Raw genomic sequence first — 22216 nt, forward strand, 5'->3', positions numbered from 1 at the left:
TAGGGCTGAGAGAGAAGGAGAAGCGGTCGGGTCAGATCTAGGGTTTAGGAAGCTCCTCACTACAGCGCGCGTGGGGATCAGGGCACCGCAGCCTAAACCGCTCGACGACGACGCGCTCACCCGCTACGGAGCGTGCACGGCGACGAGAGGACCGATGACGACACCATCTTCGCTCTCGTCTTCGCTCGGTCGTGAGTTGCTGCTGCGCTGAGGAGAGAAAGGAGCGAGGCGAAGAGAGAGAAAGAGCAGAAGCGAATGGCTAGGGTTTTCCCAGGGTCACCGCGGCGTCGACTTTTATATAACCGATCCACGCGCGCAGCCGTTGGATGCGATCCGACGGTCACCATTCGCTGGACCGAAATCGGCCCAGGCGGGCAAGCGTAGCGGGCGACTTTGCCGGCCTAGGCCCAGGTTGCGGCCTGGGCGCGGGGGAGGTGCCTCGAGCGCGAGCTGCTGCAGGCCAGGCCACGCACTGTTGCTGCTGGGCCGTTTACTGTTGCTGCATGCCAGGCTAGAATGAACAGCAAGAAATGATTTAAAGTTTATTTAATTTTTAGAAGCAGATTTAAATGAATTTTGATGAATTTCGAAGGTTTAAAATTTCTGGTAAAATTACACCAACGTGTTACTTTTTTCCAGAAAATAGATATGAACGAGAAAATGCTTCTGAAAAGTAGATAATTATTATTTATTCATGTTTCCGCTGCAATTATAAAGTTTATAATCTTCTAATTAAATTCGAACCAACGGGAGAGTTTAATTTCAAGAGTAGTCAATTTTAATCAATAAATTATAATATTATTATTTTTCTTACCAACACTGATAATAGCAATATTATAATGTTTAATTATAAGTTTTCCCCGCATTAATTCTATTTTTGCCCAACGATGATGTAGAATTAGTGTATAAGGATATTGTATGTTTTAATTTTGACCAACGTTAAATTAAAGCATGCAATTATAATGTCATATTTTCTCACTATCTCTGATGGTGTTTTTCAGGACTCAACCCAATGGCATTCATCTCGCACATACCACCTCTAGAAGGGGGCAATTACAGAGTATGGTGAAAGAAGTATGAGCTCACACTTGCGCTGTCCGAGAATGACTTAGCGCTTACCTTCCCGTGTCCTATTGAGCCAGTGGACCCAGTGAGGGCAGAAAACGAGACTGATGCTGATTTCACTGCTCGACGGTGAGATCATGCGGAAATTAGAATGAAATACGATCTTGATCGGAAGAAGTGGGATATCTCGAACCGCAAGTGCTTGATGGTGGCCAAGTCCACTATTTCAGATGCTATAAGGGGGTCTATCCCAGACTGTGATACCGCCACGGAGTACCTAAAGGTGGAGAGTCAGTTCACTAGCTCCTCAAAGGCTTATGCTAGTATATTGATCAAAAAATTATTCAATAAAAAATATACTGGTGGCGGTATCAAAGAGCACATATTAAAGATGAGCAACACGGCTTCGAAGCCGAAGCCAATGAATTTAGGGCTCAAGGATGAATTCCTGATTCATCTGGTTTTTGCTTCCTTGCCAAAGGAATATGAAACCTTCGTTGTTAACTACAACATGCAGCCCAACAAGTGGGGCATAGAGAAGCTTATCGCAATGTGTGTTCAAGAAGAAGAAAGGTTAAAGTCCTTACAGGGTGACTCTGTTAACCTTGTGAAGGACAAGAAAAAGAACTTCAATAAAAATGCCAAACCTCAAGGGAAAGCCCTTCAGACTGAGCACAATCAAAAGAACAATAATGCTCAAGTTGAAAAGAATCAGTGCAAATGGTGCAAGAAGCATGGACACTCCTAGAGGGACTGTCTAGACTTCCTGAAGAACCTTCTGAAAATAGGTGAGGATTTCATTACATTCATAGATGAATCCCTGTATTTAAGTTATGCAAAATCTACTTGGTGGATTGATTCAGGTGCAACTGTTCATGTTACAAATTCATTACAGAGATTCCATACGAGGAGGACCCTACAAAGAGGAGAAAGAAGAATTAAAGAAGCAAATAGAGTTGAAGCTCAAGTTGAAGCCATTGAAGATCTTTATCTAAAATTAGTTGATGGTTTTCTACTTAAGCTTTTAGATGTTTTATTTGTACCCTGTTTACGAAGAAACTTAATAAGTGTTTCATGTTTAGATGACGATGGATATGATTGCCATTTCGGTAATGGCAAATGTCAGATCGTTTATAATAATAAATGTGTTGGTCTTGCATTCCGACAAGACAAGCTTTATTTATTATCACTTTCTGAGAATGTGAATGATGTAAGTACTGAGAATGAAAATACTTCCTCATTTATGAACGCAACAAATAAGCGAAAGAGAGTGCATGATGTATCTTTGAAATTATGGCACTATCGTTTAGGCCATATTTCGAGGGGGAATAAAGTGATTGATTAAGAAATCAATTCTTCCACCTTTAGAATTTCCAGATTTAGAACAATGCATAAATTGCATAAAAGGAAAATATGTTAAGAAAATAAAGAAAGATGTCAAACGAAGCGTAGGGAATTTCAGAAATAGTTCACGCAGACATCTGTGGTCCTTTTTCTATGAATAGTGTGGATGGTTATGATTCATTCATAACATTCACAGATGACTATTCTTGTTTTGGCTATATTTATTCAGTTAAAGAAAGATCAGAAGCATTTGATAAATTTAAAATATTCAAGGCTGAAGTAGAGAATCAGCACAACTTAAAGATTAAGGTAGTAAGGTCCGACCGTGGGAGAGAGTACTACGGTCGACACACCCCATATGGCCAAGTTCCTAGACCTTTTGCAAGATACTTATAAGAAAATGGCATAGTAGCCTAGTATTCTACACCGAGCGAGCCTCAGCAGAATGGAGTAGCTGAAAGACGCAATCGTACCTTAATGGATATGGTGAGAAGCATGATAAGTTACTCTACCTTACCGATAAGTTTATGGATGGAGACGTTAAAAACTATCATTCATATTATTAATCGAGTGTCAAGTAAGTTGGTGCCCAAGACACCGTATGAGTTGTGGACAGAAAAGAAACCCTCACTAAACTATTTACGTGTGTGAGATTATCCAGCTGAGGCAAATGTATTTAATCCAAATATAGGGAAGCTGGACTCCAAGACAGTCAGCTGCCATTTCATTGGCTATCTAGAAAAGTCAAAAGGTTATGACTTCTATTGTCCTGACAGACAAACGAAGTTTATAGAAAGAAGACATGTTGTCTTCTTGAAGGATGATATAATCAGGGGAAGCATGGTAGCGTGAAAAATAAGTTTTTGAAGAGAAACGGATATATGTGCCCACTCCTATAGTTTCTTCACGCTACCTGTTGTTGTACCAACAGTGCAAGACACTGTAGTAACAGCACCTGTTGTTAGTTCTCTTGTGGCACCAATGAATGAACATGAGAAACCTGTCCTTCAGGATCCCCAAGAACCCGTTGTCACACATGAGGGAGAGCAACAACAGCCTCATGTAGAACAAGCATCATCTAACGAGGCCCCTAAAAGGTCTCAAAGTGAGTCAGGAGATCAGCCATTCCTGATGATTATGAAGTTTATGAATGTGATGAATTTCAAATGGAGGATGATCCCACCTCATTTGAAGAAACCATGAGAAGTGCTCACTCATCCAAGTGGCTTGAAGCCATGAAAGATGAAATGAAATCAATTAAAACCAACGAAGTTTGGAAATTAGAAACAATTCCTAAAGGAACCAAGACAGTAGGTTATAAATGGGTCTACAAAACTAAACATGACTCCAAGGGAAATATAGAAAGGTTTAAAGCGTGATTTGTGGTGAAAGGTTTCACACAAAGAGAAGACATAGATTACAATAAAACATTTTCTCTAGTCTCATGTAATAATTCTTTTAGAATCATAATAGCGCTTGTAGCACATTACGACTTAGAATTACATCAGATGGATGTAAAGGCGGCGTTCCTAAACGGGGATTTGGAGGAAAACGTTTACATGGCACAACCGAAATATTTTGTTGTGGAAGAAAAAGAATGCATGGGATGTCGTCTGAAGAAATCTATTTACGAATTAAAACAAGCTTCAAGACAGTGGTATTTGAAGTTTGATAGTACAATAAAAAAGTTTAGGTTTCAAGAAAATATAGAGAACAATTGTGTTTATGCAAAGTTCAAGAATGAATAATATATTTTTCTAGTCTTGTATGTGGATGACATCTTGCTCGCTAGCAGTGATATTAATCTACTACTAGAAACAAAGAAGTTCTTATCCTCAAAGTTTGATATAAAGGATCTCGGTGAAGCTTCGTTCGTCCTAGGAATAGACTCGACGAGATAGAGAAAAAGGGGGGTTCTAGGATTATCACAAAAGGCATACTTAGAAAAAGTTTTAAAGAAATACAGTATGCAAAATTATAAGTCATCACCTGCTCCCATAGTCAAGGACGACAGATATGGGGAATTTCAATGTCCTAAGAACCAATATGAGATCAATCAAATAAAAGTGGTTCTATATAGTTCAGCTGTCGAAAGTTTACAGTATGCTCAAGTGTGTATTCGCCATGACTTAGCATATGTTACCGGGTTGCTTGACAGATATCACAGTCATCCAGAAATAGAACACTAGAAATTAGTAAAGAAAATTTTGCATTACCTACAAGGTACGAAGGGTCTCATGCTAACGTGCAGAAGATCTGATTCCCTGCACATAAAGGGGTACACAGATTCTGATTATGCGAAAGATGAAAGAAAGTCCACGCCAGGATACATATTCACTCTCGCAGGAGGAGCTATATCGTGGAAAAGCTCAAAGCAAACCATCACTACATCGTCCACAATGTATGCCGAGTTTGTACGATGTTATGAGGCCACAGGGCAGGTGAATTGGCTAAAGAAATTCATGCCCAGATTGAAAGTGGTAGACGACATACATAAACCACTCAAGTTATACTACGATAATAATCCAACAGTATGTTATGATCACAACAATAACTCAAGTGGTGCTGCCAAACACATTGACATAAAGTATTATGTTGTAAAAGATAAAGTCTGATATCATATATTAATCTTGAGCATATAAGAACAGCAAAGATGATTGTGGATCCGCTCATAAAAGGCTTACCACCCAGCGTGTTCAGAGAACACTTAGCCAGCATGGGGTTAAGGAAAAGCCTATGATTCCTGGACATAAGGGGCTAGTTAAGAATCTGTTTTAAAACAGAGAGGTGCATTGTAGCTGTTTAATCTAATGGCAAGAGACCGTGACGATGAGGCACGCTCTATGCACTGATCTGTGATGGAATGTGAACAAGAGAAAGTAAGTTAAATTTAAGTTATAAGTGAGATCAAGGATTGTTAGTTGATCTCTACCAATTGACCCAACGATCAATTGGGCCCTTGGATCCGCGCCCTGATCGAGGACCTCCAACCCTAATATGGTTGGTGGGCCCCCGTCGCACAACACCATAAATAAGAGGTGGGGGCCGAGGGCGCCAAGCACGAGGTTTGCCTGAGCCGCCTAGCACCCCACCTACAGTCCTAAACCCTAACCGATCACTGGCGTGACTGCTACGACACCAGGCTACCCTACGACGTCTACACTGACCCCTAGACGACATCGCTACTGCACCGTCGCCTTTCACCACCAAGCACCACGATGGCGAGCCTATCTTCCTCCAAGGCGGCCGATGGTTTGCACCCCCTTCACCCCTCTCTCACTCTCTTATCCTGTACTAGTAGATGTTCTAGCGCTCACTGTTTATTCCAAAAGCATGTAGACTCGCTACGCTAGATCTATGGTCAGTGATCCTGTTTTAGGTCTATCATTTTTTACTATGATCTAGAGATAGTGTATATCATGGTGCATAGTAAAATCTATGTACTATCAATTTGGGACTTGAGCAGGTACTTTTTCTGCCATTGAAGCTGCCAATCCAAAACTACAAGCGACTAACACGAAAATTGGTACATTGGGAAGGGTACATTGGAAAAGTAGCCTAATTCGCATTGGAATTGACCTTGCAAATTGGTACATAAGCACTCATCTGACGCCAGCATGGATCTCATCTCATGTTCCCTTCTCTCAAGACATCAATCATGTCATACAATTTCTTGCTCGCCCCCGATTTTATCTGCGATAGCATGGAAAGTCAACTTCTACCTGCCTCCAGTAAAAACCTCGGACCATCGTGAAACAACAAAGCGTTGAAGATCTTCACCTTTGTGTAGAGAAACATAGCAGCATCAACAGTTCCTTCTGCGTATATTGAACGGCCACATACATTGTGCTGAAACTCAAACGAAACTCTGCAATGCAAGGGTGATTAGCTGCTCATAGCCCTATGCAAGGCCTTAAAACAGAAATTGCCTAGAAAAGGGTTAAGAAAACCTACGTCCCATCAGGTGATGTGAGATGGTACATGTGGAAGGCATGACCCCCAAGATGTTCTTCTGGGACACCTACCAAGGTTACCTGCTCCTCAGGATCCCGAACTTGCTTTACCTACAACAACAGGCAGACAAGTGTGAGAAAAGTACACTTGCTAAAGCAACATAAATTTCTTCACTGTAAGCGAAGCTGGGTATGCTGCATTAGAAAGAACAAATGAACATCTTCACATAGTACTGTCTGTTTATGAATTGATGCATTCAAAACCTGAAGACCAAAACAATACGAAGTCAGACAAGCTCACTCAACAAAGGTCTGGTACAGGTAATTTGGAGGATGGGGGTGATACTCAACCTAAGCCTACTAGATTAACAAGATGGATTAAATTTAAATCATAATGGCCCTGTTTATTTCCGCTTATAATTGACCCACTTCGCTTATAATCGCTGTACCGTGGGGATTTTTTTCGAGTCCCAATTCTCGGTTTTGCTAGTTCAAAGTTCTGAAGCACCAGTCAGCAAAAGCAGGGATAAATGAGGCGTTTGATTTCTTGCATTTTTTCACAAAGAATCCGTTTATAAGCAGAAACAAACTAGGCTTGCTGCGAGTATTGTTTCCTAGGAGATTCATGTAACTTGAAAAGCCTACGTAGAAAAGCAAGATTAAGACATTGGCACGAGTATTGTTTCCTAGAGAAGCATCACAAGTATTGTTAGGAAAAAAAAACATGATAATTTATTGACTGTAAATATTTTTTAAGCAATACCTCGTTCATGTCAAACGATACACCCAACTTCTGAAAGAAAGAGATAACAGCCTTGGCAGTCCCAGAAATGTCCAATTTTGTTGCTTGATGAGACTCCATGACCTGTGGAGGTGTGCCAATTCAACATAAAATAATTTTCTGAAGACTGAGATGATATGATTCTTTTGGGACAATAATCATCATTATTCAAGGAGACAAGGAAGGGGTTTAATTCACTTATTATCATTGTGGCTTGGGAAACTTGGAAGCATCGGAACGATTGTCTTCAATGGCAAAACCAAATGTCACAATGGTGCTGCAAGCAGTCACTAAAGAGTGTATCCTATGGAGTGCTGTTAGAGCAAAAGGTCTCCAGCAGATGTTTGCCAGGTCGTTTCAAGCAGGCTAGAGCCGCTGGCTTGTGGTTGATGGCCGCTTTTCAACTGGAATAGGCTTGCTGCTTGGTTTTTTTCCTTAAATAAATTGCCTTAGGGGTGTGTGTCTTAGGTGCGCGTTTTTTTTTGTGGGGTGGGGGGGGGGGGGGGGGGGGGTGTCTACTCCCCTTTGTATTCTCTTCTTTCTTGATGAAATGATATGTAATTCTCTTGTGTGTTAGCAAAAACTTACTGTGCCCATAATGAAGAAAAAAACATTTTCAAGCTTTAGTATTAGAACTAAGGAAAAATAGCAACATTAATTTTTCTATGGCAGAGATCAAACTATACCTCCAGTTTGTAACCTGAAAATGCACCAGGAAATTGCTCTGACATAATTTCCATGGCAGCAAGAAAAGCAACAACCTAAAAAGATCAAGAAGTTATACAATCAAGAAAGGTTCAAATGTTATCCACGTGATGATAATAAGTGCTGACCACGTGATGATTATAATTGTACCTGCTTCCCCATCTGTGGGGATATCACAGCATAGATATTCGCATCATGCACAGTTTTGTGCAACAGTTGCCTATTTCCACCAGTTGTGCCCATTACAAATGGCAAACCCAATTTGCAATAGAGTTCAGAGTTGGCTGCATACCAAATAAACCATCAAAAGCACCAAGAATGGTGAATAATAATATGAAAATAAAGAACATTGAGGCATAATTTTTTTTGTTTTCATGGTCATAACAAATAAGTATATATGTATACTCCTAAATTTGAGCAGCCTGAGATAAGATGAAAGAAAACGAGATTTTGTTTTCTAGCAAGGTGCTTATTTTATGTAGTATCACTAAAGGAAAACAATTTTTTAACTTGATAATCACGTTCTCTATTACACAATGGCAATATAATATAGGCAATAACAACAGAACAATAATAAGATCCCTGGATCCTCATTCATTTTCAAAAATCATTTAACAAACTACTTAATTAGTACAAATTAGACTTCTCATGGATATTCATTCACAAAATCAGAAATGGGCAGGAAATATCAGATTGAGTGAACCAGTTCCCTTTTTCTAATGGTAATGTAATAAGCATAAGTAATCCAGAATTGACTATGGAAGAAAAAAAATTCTTCAGAGCATGTTAACAAAGAAGAAAAGACACATAAATTTCAATGGGAATTACTAATACACTTACCATTAACAGCATCAGGCACAGTGTAATCGACAACTATGAGATCTGGGTACTCCTTAACAATGGAAGGAAGAATTTTTTCACTTTCAGATGGGTCATGAATACAAATTTCTCTATCACATACTTCAATCTTTCCATCAGGGACCTCCATGGCACTGAATGATACAGGAACTAACTGAAGACCAGCCGAGACAGCTGCTTCAGCAACAGCCTTTCCCATTTTTCCAGTGCAACTATTCACCTGCACAAATAAATGGAGCTGTAGTAAGTGAAATATAATTCCGACAACATAGTAACACACATGCATCAACGCAAAGCAATTTATTAGCATTTACAGGGTGCAAATCCACCTCTTCAAAAGTGTAAAAACAGTGATTATGATCAAAATTCCACCATGTATGCACCCTGTATGGCCTAAGTCTATGCACCCACAAGGGAAGCACAATCCCCTTCAATTTGCTTTACCACTGTGCATCAATGCACTAGCAATTCATCTGTGCTTTACTCAATGTACTAGTTCTATGTAAAACTAAACTGACTGCAATGAACAACTACAACTAGCGCAAGAAACAATAAGCACATGAAAGTAGACTAGGCAAATCAATAACCGGTGGCAGATTAGTATACTTGTGAGTTGCGATCCACTCAGCATGTGCGGCTGCTAGCAAGTGCAGGATAACAAGGTTGCATGAGCGTCTGCTACTGCTAGCTATTATTATTGCGTGCCATGTAGCCTTGTCTGTGAGGGAGACAAGCAAACAACTTCAACATGAGATGATGCGTGGCAAGTGTGCGTATAGTGCTTGTTTGAACAAAGAGAGCCATAAAGAGTTCATAGGCTATATGGGACAGCGAGGAGTGGATTTCAGCATGCATGCAGGCATGCAGCGCCATGCAGACTTTCAGCAGGCGTATATTCAGGCAAAGGGGAGCAAGAGCCCAGGATGGCCCTAACGTAGCTATGCCAGTAGCAACATTTTGGAATGGAGAAAGTATCATCCAAGTATGACCTTTTTTTCTTCTCGAATGACGCGAGAGGTGCATGTCATTTCATTAAGGGAGAAAAGAGGTACAAACAGGGTGAGACTAAAACAGCCCCACCCAAACACACACCACACACACATTTAGGTTTCAATGACCCAGGCACAACAAGGGAAAAATTAGAAAGACGACCAGACTAGCACCCAATGCTAAGCATCTGGGGCAAGCCACCTAAGTAGGAGTTCATGGAACTTAGAAGCACCAGCCACGATACAAAAACAAAGGACGAACCTTTTTGCTCAATTTTTCTTTAATATTTCAGAAATTGACAGACTCACCACCAATGGCTAGACTGAAAAAATTATGGAAGATACTTACCAATGGGCAAATAACCGAGGCTACGGAAATAATCAAATTTCTTATATAAATAGTAATCCATCTGTTTCAGTAAGTCATTTTAGGTTTGTCCTAAGTCAAACTTGCCTAACTTTGGCAAAGTTTAAGGAAAATATATTAACATCTGCAATATCGAATAAGTGCACTATCAAAATATATTTCATTGTGTACCTAATGAATCAATGTTGTAGATGTTTGTGTATTTTTCTATAAACTTGATCAAAACTAGAGAAGTTTGACTAAGGACAAAGCTAAAACAACCTAGAATTTGGAACCAATGAAGTACCAATCATCTGAAGAGTTCCACATGCAACTAATTTCCATGAAGCAAAGTACGCATGGTTCATTATAAAAGTATAGTATATTTGCCTAATTGCTCTAAACAGACTTCAATCACCTATGTACAGCTAATATTGCTTATATCAGTTCATTCACAACATTGCCTCATAGTGTATGGTGCTGAAATGCTGAAAGCTCAATAGACACCTAAAATTTGATTCATATCAAGTCCACATACAAAAAATCAAACTACCATTGCCTCTCCGCTACTCCATCAGTATGCTGAAATACATGAAGCTTTTTTTTTATCTGAACAGGCAGTTAGTATGTCTTATATTGCCTTAATAAAGCAAATCGTCCACTATTTTTTTGAAGAATAAATCATCCCCTAATAATGCAATGAAAAACACCAACAGTCATCACTTGTTCATCCATTTTAGTATTTTACCATTTGTCCTCCTCTCCAATCCCAACACCAGATTGGTATACTTAAGTTAAACTTAACATAATAGAAACGTCAATACACAACCGACGTAGAGCCAAGCCAAACTTCCTTACCAGTATCGGGAACGAGAGCTTGGGAGGCGCCGCGGGAGCGCTCTCAACGGATAGGTTAGCGAGCGCGTTTGTGACCGAGAGCCTCGCCGTCGCCATCCACTGCCTCTTCGCCGCCGTGCCGATTGGAGCGCAGAGTGGCTGGCGAGGGCGAAGCGGGTACCTTCGCCGCAGCGCTGTGGCGGCGGCGGGGTGCGCGGCGATGGTGGCGGAGAGCATTTGGTTGCGCTTAGGTGATGTGCTGATTGCTGAAGATGGAGGCAGGGATTGAGGTCGCCGCAGTGGGGGAAGCGTAAGAGAATAGCTCCGAGGCGTGGCACAACGGGGAGGATGGCGATGGGTTTGTGCGTAAACGCTAGGGTTTTAACTAGTTCGTGTTTGGGCTTGGGCCGCGATAAGATGGGCCTGATGGCTTTCGCTAACAAAATGCCAGAGAGATCGATGCATGGAGGTTTTTTTTTATTATTTTTAACACTTTTTTAAACTAATTTTAAATCTAACACTGTTTTATTTTTTTTCAAAACTAACACTTTTGTCCGCGCCTATTTCCCTGGCGTGGTGAAACGTCTGTGCCGCGCCATGCATGGTGGCGCGGCGAGAGGGATGACGTGACGACGACCGGGGCGCTGACTAGTGACGTGGCAGGGTCTGCCGCGTCACCGATCTTAGCGCGGCAGTGACGCGCCCTGATCGGTGGCGCGGCAGAGCCGGCTAAAGGCCCGCAACCTAGTCCCGCCACGCCTTCATGCCTGCCCACCGCACGCACGCCCGCGCCCGCCCGCCTGCCCGCACGCGCCCGCCCGCTTGTCGGCTGCCGCGCCTGGCCGCCTGCCTGCCGCGCCACGCACGTCGGCGCACTACTCCCACCGCGACCACATGCCAGCGCGCCACCCCCTCCGAGCGACCGCCGTGCCCTCCGGCCACGCACGGCGACTATCCACCGCGCCTGCCATCGCCCTCACTGCAGCGCCCGCGACTATCGCCGCCGCCCTCACTGCCGCGTTGTACACTGCTCCCAACTGTCGCACGCCTTTCTCTCTATCCCGTGTCCACCCGCCACCGCCGCCGAGGCCAGCGCCCACGCCTCCTGGCCCTGTCTAGAGCGCCGCCGCCGCGAGGACGAGCGCTGCGACCGTAAGGTACTCCCCTAGTGTATTTGTTGATTGAATCAACATTGTTAGTATAGTAATTTTGTAAAATAAATAAAGTTAGTATAATTAGTAAAGTATAGTTAGTATAGTTAGTAAAGTTAATTAGTTTAGTTAGTATAGGCAATATAGTAAGTTAGTATAGATAGTAAAGTTAGTTAGTTTAGTTAGTACAGTTAGTGAGTCTAGTTATACATTGTATTTAGTATAATTAATTGTTGTAGTTAGCCTTGTATAGATATTAATATTAGATTAGTTAGTATAGTTATAGTTAGAATAGATATTAATATTACTATGGACATTACGTACGATGATTTCGACGACTTGATGAAGTTTCTTGAAATGCTTTTGTAGATGGATTGTTGTGTTAGAGTTTTTTTATGAAGTGTTAGGAGAGAAGATGATATGTTTGAGGATATGGAAGAAGAATTGAAATGGTTTAATGAACCTCATAGCTTCAATGACCTTTGTGTCCGTTTAAATGCAAAGTTTGACGGTGATTTCACACTGAAGGGGAGGTTTGATACTAGGAATACTAGGACACACTATGTTCTCATACCCTTGCGCGACCCTGCTCACTGATCCCGCTACACTAGGGTGCTCTAAGGTTCCGATATATCCATGGCTGAGGTGGTGGTGGAGAATGGGTACAAGATGCAAGGTGTTCTGGATGGGCCGTCCATTGACGGTGTTGGAGGCAATGAGCAAGAATTGGGGGTCGAAGGGGAAACAGCTCAGGGTAACATGGATTTAGACGGTCAGTTGATGCAAGAGCAGTTTTATTCAGGTCAAGTAGGCTGTATAAGCAATGATTTCAATGTGAACGAGTTTGAACTAGAAGAGGAGGAGGAGGAGGAGGAGGACAAGATCGGTGATGTAGTTAGCAGTGATTCGGACGATTCAAATGGTGACCAGGGAGATAGACATGATATGCACACATCGATTGATGTCATGCTAGTACCTATTCATGGTATGCCATTACCAATACCAATTGAGGTTTTGCATGCTATCCAGGCTTAGGATAGACTAGTCACAGATTTGCCAGCAGATGATACCCTCTATGATTTATGGGGCAGAATTAGCAAAACGCAGCAGTATGTTCTACCACCACCTTACACAGCGACTGAGCTTGAGCAACTAAGGTCTATGAACGTACCTTTTAGGGGCGTTCTGAACTATAGGGATGTCAGCATGACGGATGTGGTAGTTTGTGACATCGGTCTCTAAATGTGTAGGAAATCATTATATGACCATGAGAAAGAAACCCTTAGGAAGGGAATGATATTCAATACAATATCAGAGATGAAGCTCTTCCTTCAGGACTATGCTATGTATCACCATAGGCCATACAGTGTCACTCATTTGGATCAGGAGTTGAGGTACCACGTGATATGCAAAAATGGTTGTATGTAGAGGTTAAATGCACGAAAGACATAGAGTGATGGCAAGTGGAGGATAAGTAAAATTGTCGAACCCCACACTTACCTAACAAATAGGAGAAAAGAAAATCATCAACAGCTCACTGCACGTTACCTTGCCCATTGTATATTAGGGCTCATTGATGACAATAACGACATTTTGGTGTCTTCTTTACAACAGTCTATATCTGGATTCGTTAAGTACGATGTGAAGTACGAAAAGGCTTGGCATGCTAAGCAAATTGCCCTGGCGATTCGATAGGGTAGTTGGGAGGAAGCGTACAGCAGGGTGCCCCGCATCTTATGTGCAATGCATTACTACAACCCTGCCTTGAAATGGTTTGTGGACACCGGAGGGATGTATTTTTAGGACCCGTTGAGGCATGTCCTCTATCATGTGTTCTAGTCATTCGCACAAACGGAATATGTATTTCAGTTTTGTCGGCCAGTCATACTTATTGATGGCACTTTCCTGACAGGAAAGTATAGGGGCACCTTGATGATGGCTGCTGCTATTGATCCTGAGGACCAGATAGTACCCATGGCTTTTGCTTTGGCAGAGGGAGAGAACAATGAATCATGATCATGGTTCATGCGGCTTCTACGTGTACAAGTGCTTGGCCCATCTCGCACTATATGTTTGATCTTGGACTGTCACCCAGGGCTTCTTAATGCTGTAGCTGAGCATATAGATGGGTTCCTACCTCTAGTGCATAGATGGTGCATGAGACACTTTACTGCTAATTTCTAGTGGTGTCAGAGGAAGTAGGAGGTATGTGACAAACTAAAGGCTCTATGTTGTGTACGTATAGAGCACCAGTTCAAGGAGACAAAGAGAGAACTAGACAAGTTGCTAAATGAAGCGAAAAATGCCTGGTTAGAGGTGCAGATGGAACAAAAGGCTTAGTGAGCGTTAACATATGATGAGGGGGTTTTAGGTATGGTATCATGACCACTAACTCCTTGAAGTCCTTCAACCATGTATTCACCGGAGTTCGATCGTTGCCTGTGTCTAGAATTATTGAGTTCTCCTTTCATAAGTGCAATGAATATTTTATCAAGAGGGGAGAACCTGTGTAGAGGAATATAGTTGAGCAAGGGCATTTTGGAAAGGCCAAAGCAAAACATTTGAAGGAGGCCAAGGAATTTGCCAAGCAGCACACCATCGAGCCATATGGACCCCACCGCCATATCTTCAGTGTACGAGGCAAGGGTGACACAAGCTTGGGCTATGAATGTTATGGTGGACAAAACTACCAAGTTAATCTTGAAAAGGTAGAGTGCAGTTGCAACGCCCCTCAGATCATGCAAGCCCCTTGCTCTCATATGATCACGGCCTGCAGGGTTCGTAGGTAGAACTATGAGGATATGTCATATATGTCACCCTTATATCTCCGTTCGAACACCGTTAGTATTTTGGAGATGAGCTTCGAGCCATACCTTGACCCGACACAGTGGCTACCTTATAATGGTTATGACTACATACCGTATCTGGATCTAATGAAGGTAGGGAAGGGTAGGAGGAAGAAGAAGTGACTCAAGGGGGACATGAAGCTATGAGAGGGTACAACGAAGACATGTATGGAGGGGGGGAACTTCAACGAGACCCGTGGCAGAAATCTTTGCTCCATTTGCAAAGACCTTGGTCACAAGGCTAGCAGGCATAGAAGACGGGGGCAACAGGTCCATACATAGAAGTTGCTTATTTTTCTAGTGAAGTTATTTAATATGTCTGTTAATATTACTTTGAATATATACATGTGCTTTCATATTGTGTTCGTATTGCATAACAAGTAGTTCAAATTTTGCAATGGTACATAATGCTAATTTGAATATTGTTAATTTGAATACTCTAACCCTTTGTTTATTAATTTGTAACAGGATGACCCCTCCCATGCAGCACCATTTGTACCCCCTTCTTGAGGTAGAGTACAACCACACCGACATTGGCTACACTCCTAATGTGTTGCCTATAAATTCGAAGAGACAGAGGCGTCTGAGGGATTCTTACACTCTTGGGACTTAGTTGGTTATGTCGAACGAATATTATCGTCCAAAACTTACAAACTCATGAACCAATGAAAAAAATTTGTGGCAACTTGTCAACTTATGCATGGACTCCATTTATTTGCTTTATATTCATTTCAATGTATCGTGGCAGCACTCGTAGTTGTTTACAGCACTGACAGCAGCTCCCGTTCAATTACAATTGAGGCTGGTCAGCTTCTGTTCTGTGTCTAGGTCCTACCACGCCATGGGCCTTGGTGCGTCAGTGCCGCGCTGTGGGCTATGGCATGGCAGAACCTAGGCTTAGGGTTGTGTCTCCATGAAAATGTGTCAACACACAGCAAGCCAGAAGGGTCTGCTCAATCGAGCTAGAGATTCGTCTGGCTTCAACGTAGGGATAATCAATCCTACGTATTCCTCTCGAGACATGCCAGTCAATTTGACCCTGCAATTGACAAGGAGAGAAAGTTTATCAGTAATTTAAGATGGAACGTGCAGGTATGTGCCTAGACAGTTCTAAGTGTGCCGCTTTGGGAGCAGCCATACGGGGAGAACAATTAAATAGCAGATACGCATAGAAATCGGCTGTTTTAGACTGTAAAGTGGGTACCGATTAATTTCATATTGATAGGTACAGTACTAGTATATGTAAATAAGATCATCAGCTAGATAGATATTGTCAGTGTAAAACATTAAGCTGATGAATATAATTAGGAAAAGATATAGCACGCGAACGAATCGACTATCTGATATGAATGGATCTACAAATGCTCTGAATCTAATCTATTACCATCAACAGTGAGGTTCGACCGGATCAATGGTAGCTATGATGATAATAACAAACTAAAATCGAAGAGTCCATAAAGACATTCATACTTCAACAGGCTTTTCAAAAGACATACTATACATGAGGGCTTGAATGAATCGGCTAAAATAGCCGATTCAGGTGAAGAGAACTATAGCATGTGAACAATCAACTATTTCACATAAACAAACCTATGAACTCCTCAGACTCAACCTACTATCTCTAACAGTGGGGTTCGACCAGATCGATGCAGCCATAAAAAAGACAATAAATCAAACCCTTAAAGTACATAGATCTATTCACGCTTAATAGAATCATGGATGCACACTGTAGGCGTTAACGCACAGGCAATCGGCTATTTAGCCGATGCAGGCATAGCAAACAGCTAAGGCCACGCCTAATCAGGAACAAATCTACTAACTAGCATCCTCCAATCTACAATGCCATTAGTGGGGATTGATCGGATCATTACAGCCATAATGGTGAACTATAAACTAGGTTTGACTAACCAGCAAACCTCTTTAAGATTATTTATGCCTTAACCGCGTACTATGCATGATCAAGATCGAAGTAAAAATAGCCGATGAAACATAAACCGTCGCTCAAGGTAAACAATATCGTGTTGTAACAAAACGAACGATGGACCCAAAGGATATGAGGCCGATCTAAATCGATCTTGACTGGACAGATTGATGTTGCTGCAAACTAATGACAATGAAAATATCAGCAAGATCGGTAACTTAATGAATCTACCAAAGATTGTCATTCTTAGGTAGAGCCGATAACTTAACCTTAATCTAATTCGAGCAGTGGAGGTCAACCGGATCGATGCAGCCGTACTTGAACTAGACAAGAGTCGATAACTAGCTTATACCAGAGTCGCAGTGGAGGTAGACCGGATCGATGCAGCCGTACGAACAGAAGTATAAGCCATGATGGTACTTACAGACAAGTCGGAGGTCGATCGGACCGATGTAGCCCTGCTTGTTGAAGAACTCACTAAGATCTACTCTACTCCTACTCCTAAGGGTTGGCCGAAGCCAAAAAAGTAAGTAACTTATATTTGATTGATTATGTGTCCTTTACAATAGCCGGGGTCCAATATTTATACCTGGAGCCTAAACATGAATCCAACTCAAGTATGACTCATTACCATCTTTGGTATAAAAAGAAAACATTTCTATCTTAAGATAACTTGGACCCTAATTTTTTTCCCTTTTGTAGAGTCCGATATGTAGTTTCCTAACGCCAACCGTAGCTCATCATCATTATCTGCTGACGTCATTCAAAAAGAGCCGATTCTAGTGTCGCATCCGAATCAGCTGATATCGATTCTCATGCAATTGATTCCTTGATTGACACAATCTTGGAAGCCTTCGAGTTCTCATGTTCTTCTCCCAAATTTTGGTGTAAACACATGCCCCCCAATTTTGGGATAAAAATGATTTTATTCCAAAATTCTTGTTTATCTGTTTACCACACCACAACCATTCTATTCTGAGATATACGCATGACTCCTGACTTCCCAGCCCGAGTCTTATATAATATCCCAATAGTATCTTTTCCAACTTACTCGGCTTGTTTGCTTTCCTTTTCTTTCTTGAGCAAATTCTAACAGCCAACGCCGCCATCGCTAAAGCCTTAACCCTAGCAAATCTTCTACCCCATCTTTTATTCGAGCGACCTCCCTTAGATTCAAATCCATTTTGGCTATAATGGCGACCAGCAACTACGTCCCTGAGGTATGCTTCCAAGTCTTCATCTTCCAAGCATCGGTCGCTACCATGTATTTCCTTTTTTCTCAAATTTATTTCATCCGATTTCTAGAAAATGAGGAACAAAATCTTGATTCCATCAACCATTGCTCCCAATGTTTATTTTCTTAGGCCCATGGGTGACTCTGATCCATCTAATTTTATCCATCAAGAAACCAACCAAATCCCTTCAAACAATCTGTAGTGGATTCATCCTCCTGGAGCACTAAAACTCCCTTCAGAAACTGACCCAAGATGCCTAAGGGATGAAGAAATTGGTTTTGTGGGGTATCCGAGAAAAAGGGTGAAGATTGGGAGCTTTATGATCTGAATCAATGCTTGACACTTTCGTTGTCCGGAATGGAGAGGAATGATCCATCCTAATCTCTACATCTTATTTCTAGTCTAACACCCTAAATGCCTTCATTTTTTGTCATGGCCCGATGACCATCACTTTGGTCGATGTTTATATACTGACCGGCCTCAGAATAATAGGATCAATGCAGCCTTATGACTTCTTAAGTGTTGGATCCAAGAAATTAGCCAAGATATTAGACTACACAGGATAGGTAAGTTACATTCTAAACCATACTGGAGATGAATGAACTGTTAGTAAAAAGGAATATGTGGCCTTTCTGAACATGTGGTTAGAAAGATTCATCTTCTGTGGGTCATCTTGTGGTCCGACTTACAATCATAAACTCATGGCAGAGCATCTAGCAGTAGGCAAAGATATCCCTCTTGGAAAGTATTTGCTAGGAGCTACTTATCATCTGATATACCAGGAAGCTACCCAATTACTGAAGAATGAACCAGTGCATACTATCAGCGGCCCTTGGTGGTTGATACAACTATGGCTCAACCTATATATGCACACGATTGTAAGGCTTGATCTTAGAAGCATGAGTTTCCCTTCCTCCAACTTTGATGAGGAATATAGAGGGGAAGGAGGAAGAACCTGTCAGTGCATGAGCTATGGTGAGGCTGCATCGGCCATAACAATTGATATCGATATTGACCATCTCTTCAAAAAGTTTTACAGAGGGTTTGATGTAGACATCCTGATTTGGCTACCATACAATGAGGATGAGAACAATGAGCTAATCTTCCCATTCAAATTTCGATTTGAATCAGGCTATTTGGACAAGACGGCGGCTGCAATCTTTAATTCCTTCATCAAGCCCTGCGTTCTTCCAGCCGAATTTCGTCATGGTCATGGCAAAATGGCTACAAGCTCCTTCCTTCCAGGCAACCTTCCAACTTATGAGTTTTACAATCCATCCTTCATAGCCTTTTAGTTTGGTTTTGGTCAACTCCCCCCTCAATTGTTCTTCAAAAACACATTGAAGCCAAGAGATGGTATCAGTGAGGTGATGGAAGCCTCCAGAGTCTTTCAATTGGGATCAGATCTTCCTTCCCTTTGTGTGCATGACTGGATTAGAGTTAGTTTCTCTTCTACTCTCTTTGACTCCTAGTGGCAAGAATGGCACCACCATCTTTTCTGTGGGGTGGTCCACCCTTTGTGTATAGCTCTAGATGGGAAATTTGCTTCTGATATTGAGGTAACTTACTATCTCTTTTTTTAGAAAATTATTCAATGAATTTTCTTGCTAACTGTTCTAGACGATCCTTTCAGGACACTAAATTCAATCTAATCCTCTAGGTTTGGATAGGAAGGGACATTCTATAGATTATCAACCACCATGTCCAGTTTCAAGAATAGGATCGGCCGCACCTTCATTGAAAAAATTGATGAAAACTCATGTTGCCCCCACGATCATGACGTATCAATCTTCAAAGTGCAAGGCGGTCCAAGGGGCAACCTAGAAAGCCGTTACTAGGAAAAGACTTTGTAGAACAAGACCATCAGCTGCTCAGGTAAACAATCCATATTCTTCCCAGACTGATGTTCAACTTCTGATCCCCTTTTTCATAGTTATCAACCATTGCATCCTAATCGGTTCTAGGTATGGAGCTGTTGTCCTAGGCGTTTGATTCGGCATCAACTAGACCTTCATTAGCTGATCCCCGAGAAGAGCCAATTTTGGTTGAAACAATAGATGCTTCCAAAACAACAGAAGATGTGAGTCCTATTTTATCCTTGATGCTGCTGAAGTATTTTCTAAAAAATTCTTGATTTTATTTAGCTTTTATTCTTCGTCTGACTTCTTACCATGCCAGATCCTTCCTGAGGAAACACCTATGCAAGAATAGGAGTCTGACAGTCTCCTTATCAAAAATGATCCTTCTATTGCTAACATTCAAACTGTCGATCCCCCAGTCTAGCACACAACTGATGGTAAGAAAGTCATATGCTTAGTTTAATTTCTCTACAACAAACATGAACTAAAAATCTTCCCTAATGTTTGCAGATGTTAATGTTGAAAGTTTAGAGTTGATTCAACCAGATATCATTGGTGCGTCATCAGCTGTTCCTCCTCTTCAAACAGAGGATACCATAGAAAAGGTATTGTCTCCACTTCAATTCATTTTGTTATAAACTAATCCAAACCTCATAATCACGATTCTCTTATACATAGGCACTCAATCTTCTAGCTTTGAGCTATTCTTTTGATCTTGGGGAATATCTAGATGAAGATGAAATCAGCTCGTCAGCCACCTCCTTTAAGGAAGCTTTGTCAGAAGAGACCAGAAATCGGCTAAGAGATATATTGCCGATGTTTGAGAAGAATATAGCCGATTTGGCCCAAGACACTGATTCAATATAGAGAGTCTTCTTGGCTATTAAGGGTAATCCATCCCTAGTTCTCTTCAGAGTCTTGTCACCTTTATCTATTTTTGAAGATCAGGCCCTGAAGGTGAAAAAGGCTTAGAGGAATTTGTCCAACCATAAAACTTTATTGGCCAAGAGGAACTCTAATAAGCAAGAGGCTAAAGAGCTGACATAGCTGATTGATAATTTGAAGAGCTCCTCCCTCAGGATCGACCTAGAATTGTCTCAATTGGAAACCAAACATGGAGAACTTGAGAAGGAGCTAGAGAATGTGAAGGTTGTCATTGATCGCCACAAGTCCATCCTGGCTCAAATACCCGATGCCATCAAGCAAAAGAAATAAGAACTACTGGCCAAAGTCAGAGAAGGCAGGGCCATCAGCAGTAGCCTCGAGGACATTCCTAGATCAGCCAAAGAAGTCAAGCAATAGATTGCAAAAGTTGATGCTATCCGGCTAGAAGTACTTAAAGCAATCTAGGATGTTCTAGACTTATAATCTGTATGTTAACATGTATCTTGTGTAGAATCAATGATAACCATACTTTCCGTCATCTTGTTGTATTTCTTGTTTTGGCTAAAGAGCTAATTTGAAAATAGTCGATTCTAGACTTCCAACCTTAATCCAATTAAGTCTGAAAACATGGCCTTTATTAAGAGAACCCCTCGATCTTCTGTCCTTAGTCACCCAGCATCGTATTCTCTTTGGCATTAGTGAAGTGGTGTTTCGCCTTCTATTATTTGCAGTTGCCTTTTTCACGTCCCGAGGCATCCACCTCCTCGCTCCGTGGCTTCAAATACTAGCTGAGGGTTCTAGCCTCGAACATATCTATACTCACAACGGCTATTGTTCCTTTGCACTTCTCTGCCCTCGCAAAACTCTATAGCATCTTTTTTCCTTTTCTTGTAGATTCAATGGCCGACAAGGACAGCTGAGGCAAACATGCAGTGGAGGAGATTCCATAGGAGAATATGTCGGTTGAAAGGTCCTAATGGCTAGAGGGGGTGAATAGACTATTAAAAATTTCTACAATAACACTTAACAAACTGGTTAGACAATTATGAGGCAAAGCGAGTGTAGCTCTAGCCTACTAAAAATGTAAGCCACCTACCACAATTCTAGTTTATGTAGTTACAATCCACATAATAACTATGTCACTACACTAAGTTAGTGTGCTCTCAAAGGCTAACTAAAGAGCCATACTAACCAAACTAACAAGCTCTCACAACTAGCTACACTAAAGAGCTTGACAACTAGTTTGTGGTAATGTAGAGAGAGAGCAAGATAGTTATACCGCCATGTCAAGGAATGAACCAATCAATCACAAGAGTGAATAACAATAAAGACCAATCACCTCAGAATCAAATGATGACACAATGATTTTTTACCGAGGTTCACTTGCTTGCCGGCAAGCTAGTCCTTGTTGTGGCGATTCACTCACTTGGAGGTTCACGCG

General features: G+C 41.6%; 1 protein-coding gene across 3 annotated transcripts; it reads right to left on the reverse strand.

Annotated features, from left to right (window-relative positions):
* Positions 1-1914: 1914 nt before the first annotated feature.
* LOC136473034 (probable 4-hydroxy-tetrahydrodipicolinate reductase 1, chloroplastic) lies at positions 1915-11214 on the reverse strand. Of its 3 annotated transcripts, XR_010762470.1 has the most exons (10): positions 10900-11214; positions 8689-8926; positions 7999-8132; positions 7830-7904; positions 7126-7227; positions 6364-6473; positions 6190-6277; positions 5989-6102; positions 4626-4673; positions 1915-1981 (listed from the first exon to the last, which is right to left on the reverse strand). XR_010762470.1 is itself a non-coding variant. In XM_066470733.1 (9 exons), the coding sequence occupies exons 1-8, from the start codon at positions 11113-11115 to the stop codon at positions 6034-6036; spliced, it is 1032 nt and encodes a 343-aa protein (XP_066326830.1). In that variant the 5' UTR covers positions 11116-11214; the 3' UTR covers positions 4503-4673; positions 5989-6033. The 3 variants fall into 3 exon arrangements, 2 of the variants coding, with proteins under 2 accessions (XP_066326830.1, XP_066326829.1); XM_066470733.1 differs by lacking the exon at positions 1915-1981 and having other exon boundaries at positions 4503-4673; XM_066470732.1 differs by lacking the exons at positions 1915-1981; positions 4626-4673 and having other exon boundaries at positions 5898-6102.
* Positions 11215-22216: the final 11002 nt, after the last annotated feature.

The sequence above is a fragment of the Miscanthus floridulus genome, chromosome 8 (genome assembly GCF_019320115.1).
Source record: "Miscanthus floridulus cultivar M001 chromosome 8, ASM1932011v1, whole genome shotgun sequence".
NCBI classification, from domain to species: Eukaryota; Viridiplantae; Streptophyta; class Magnoliopsida; order Poales; family Poaceae; genus Miscanthus; species Miscanthus floridulus.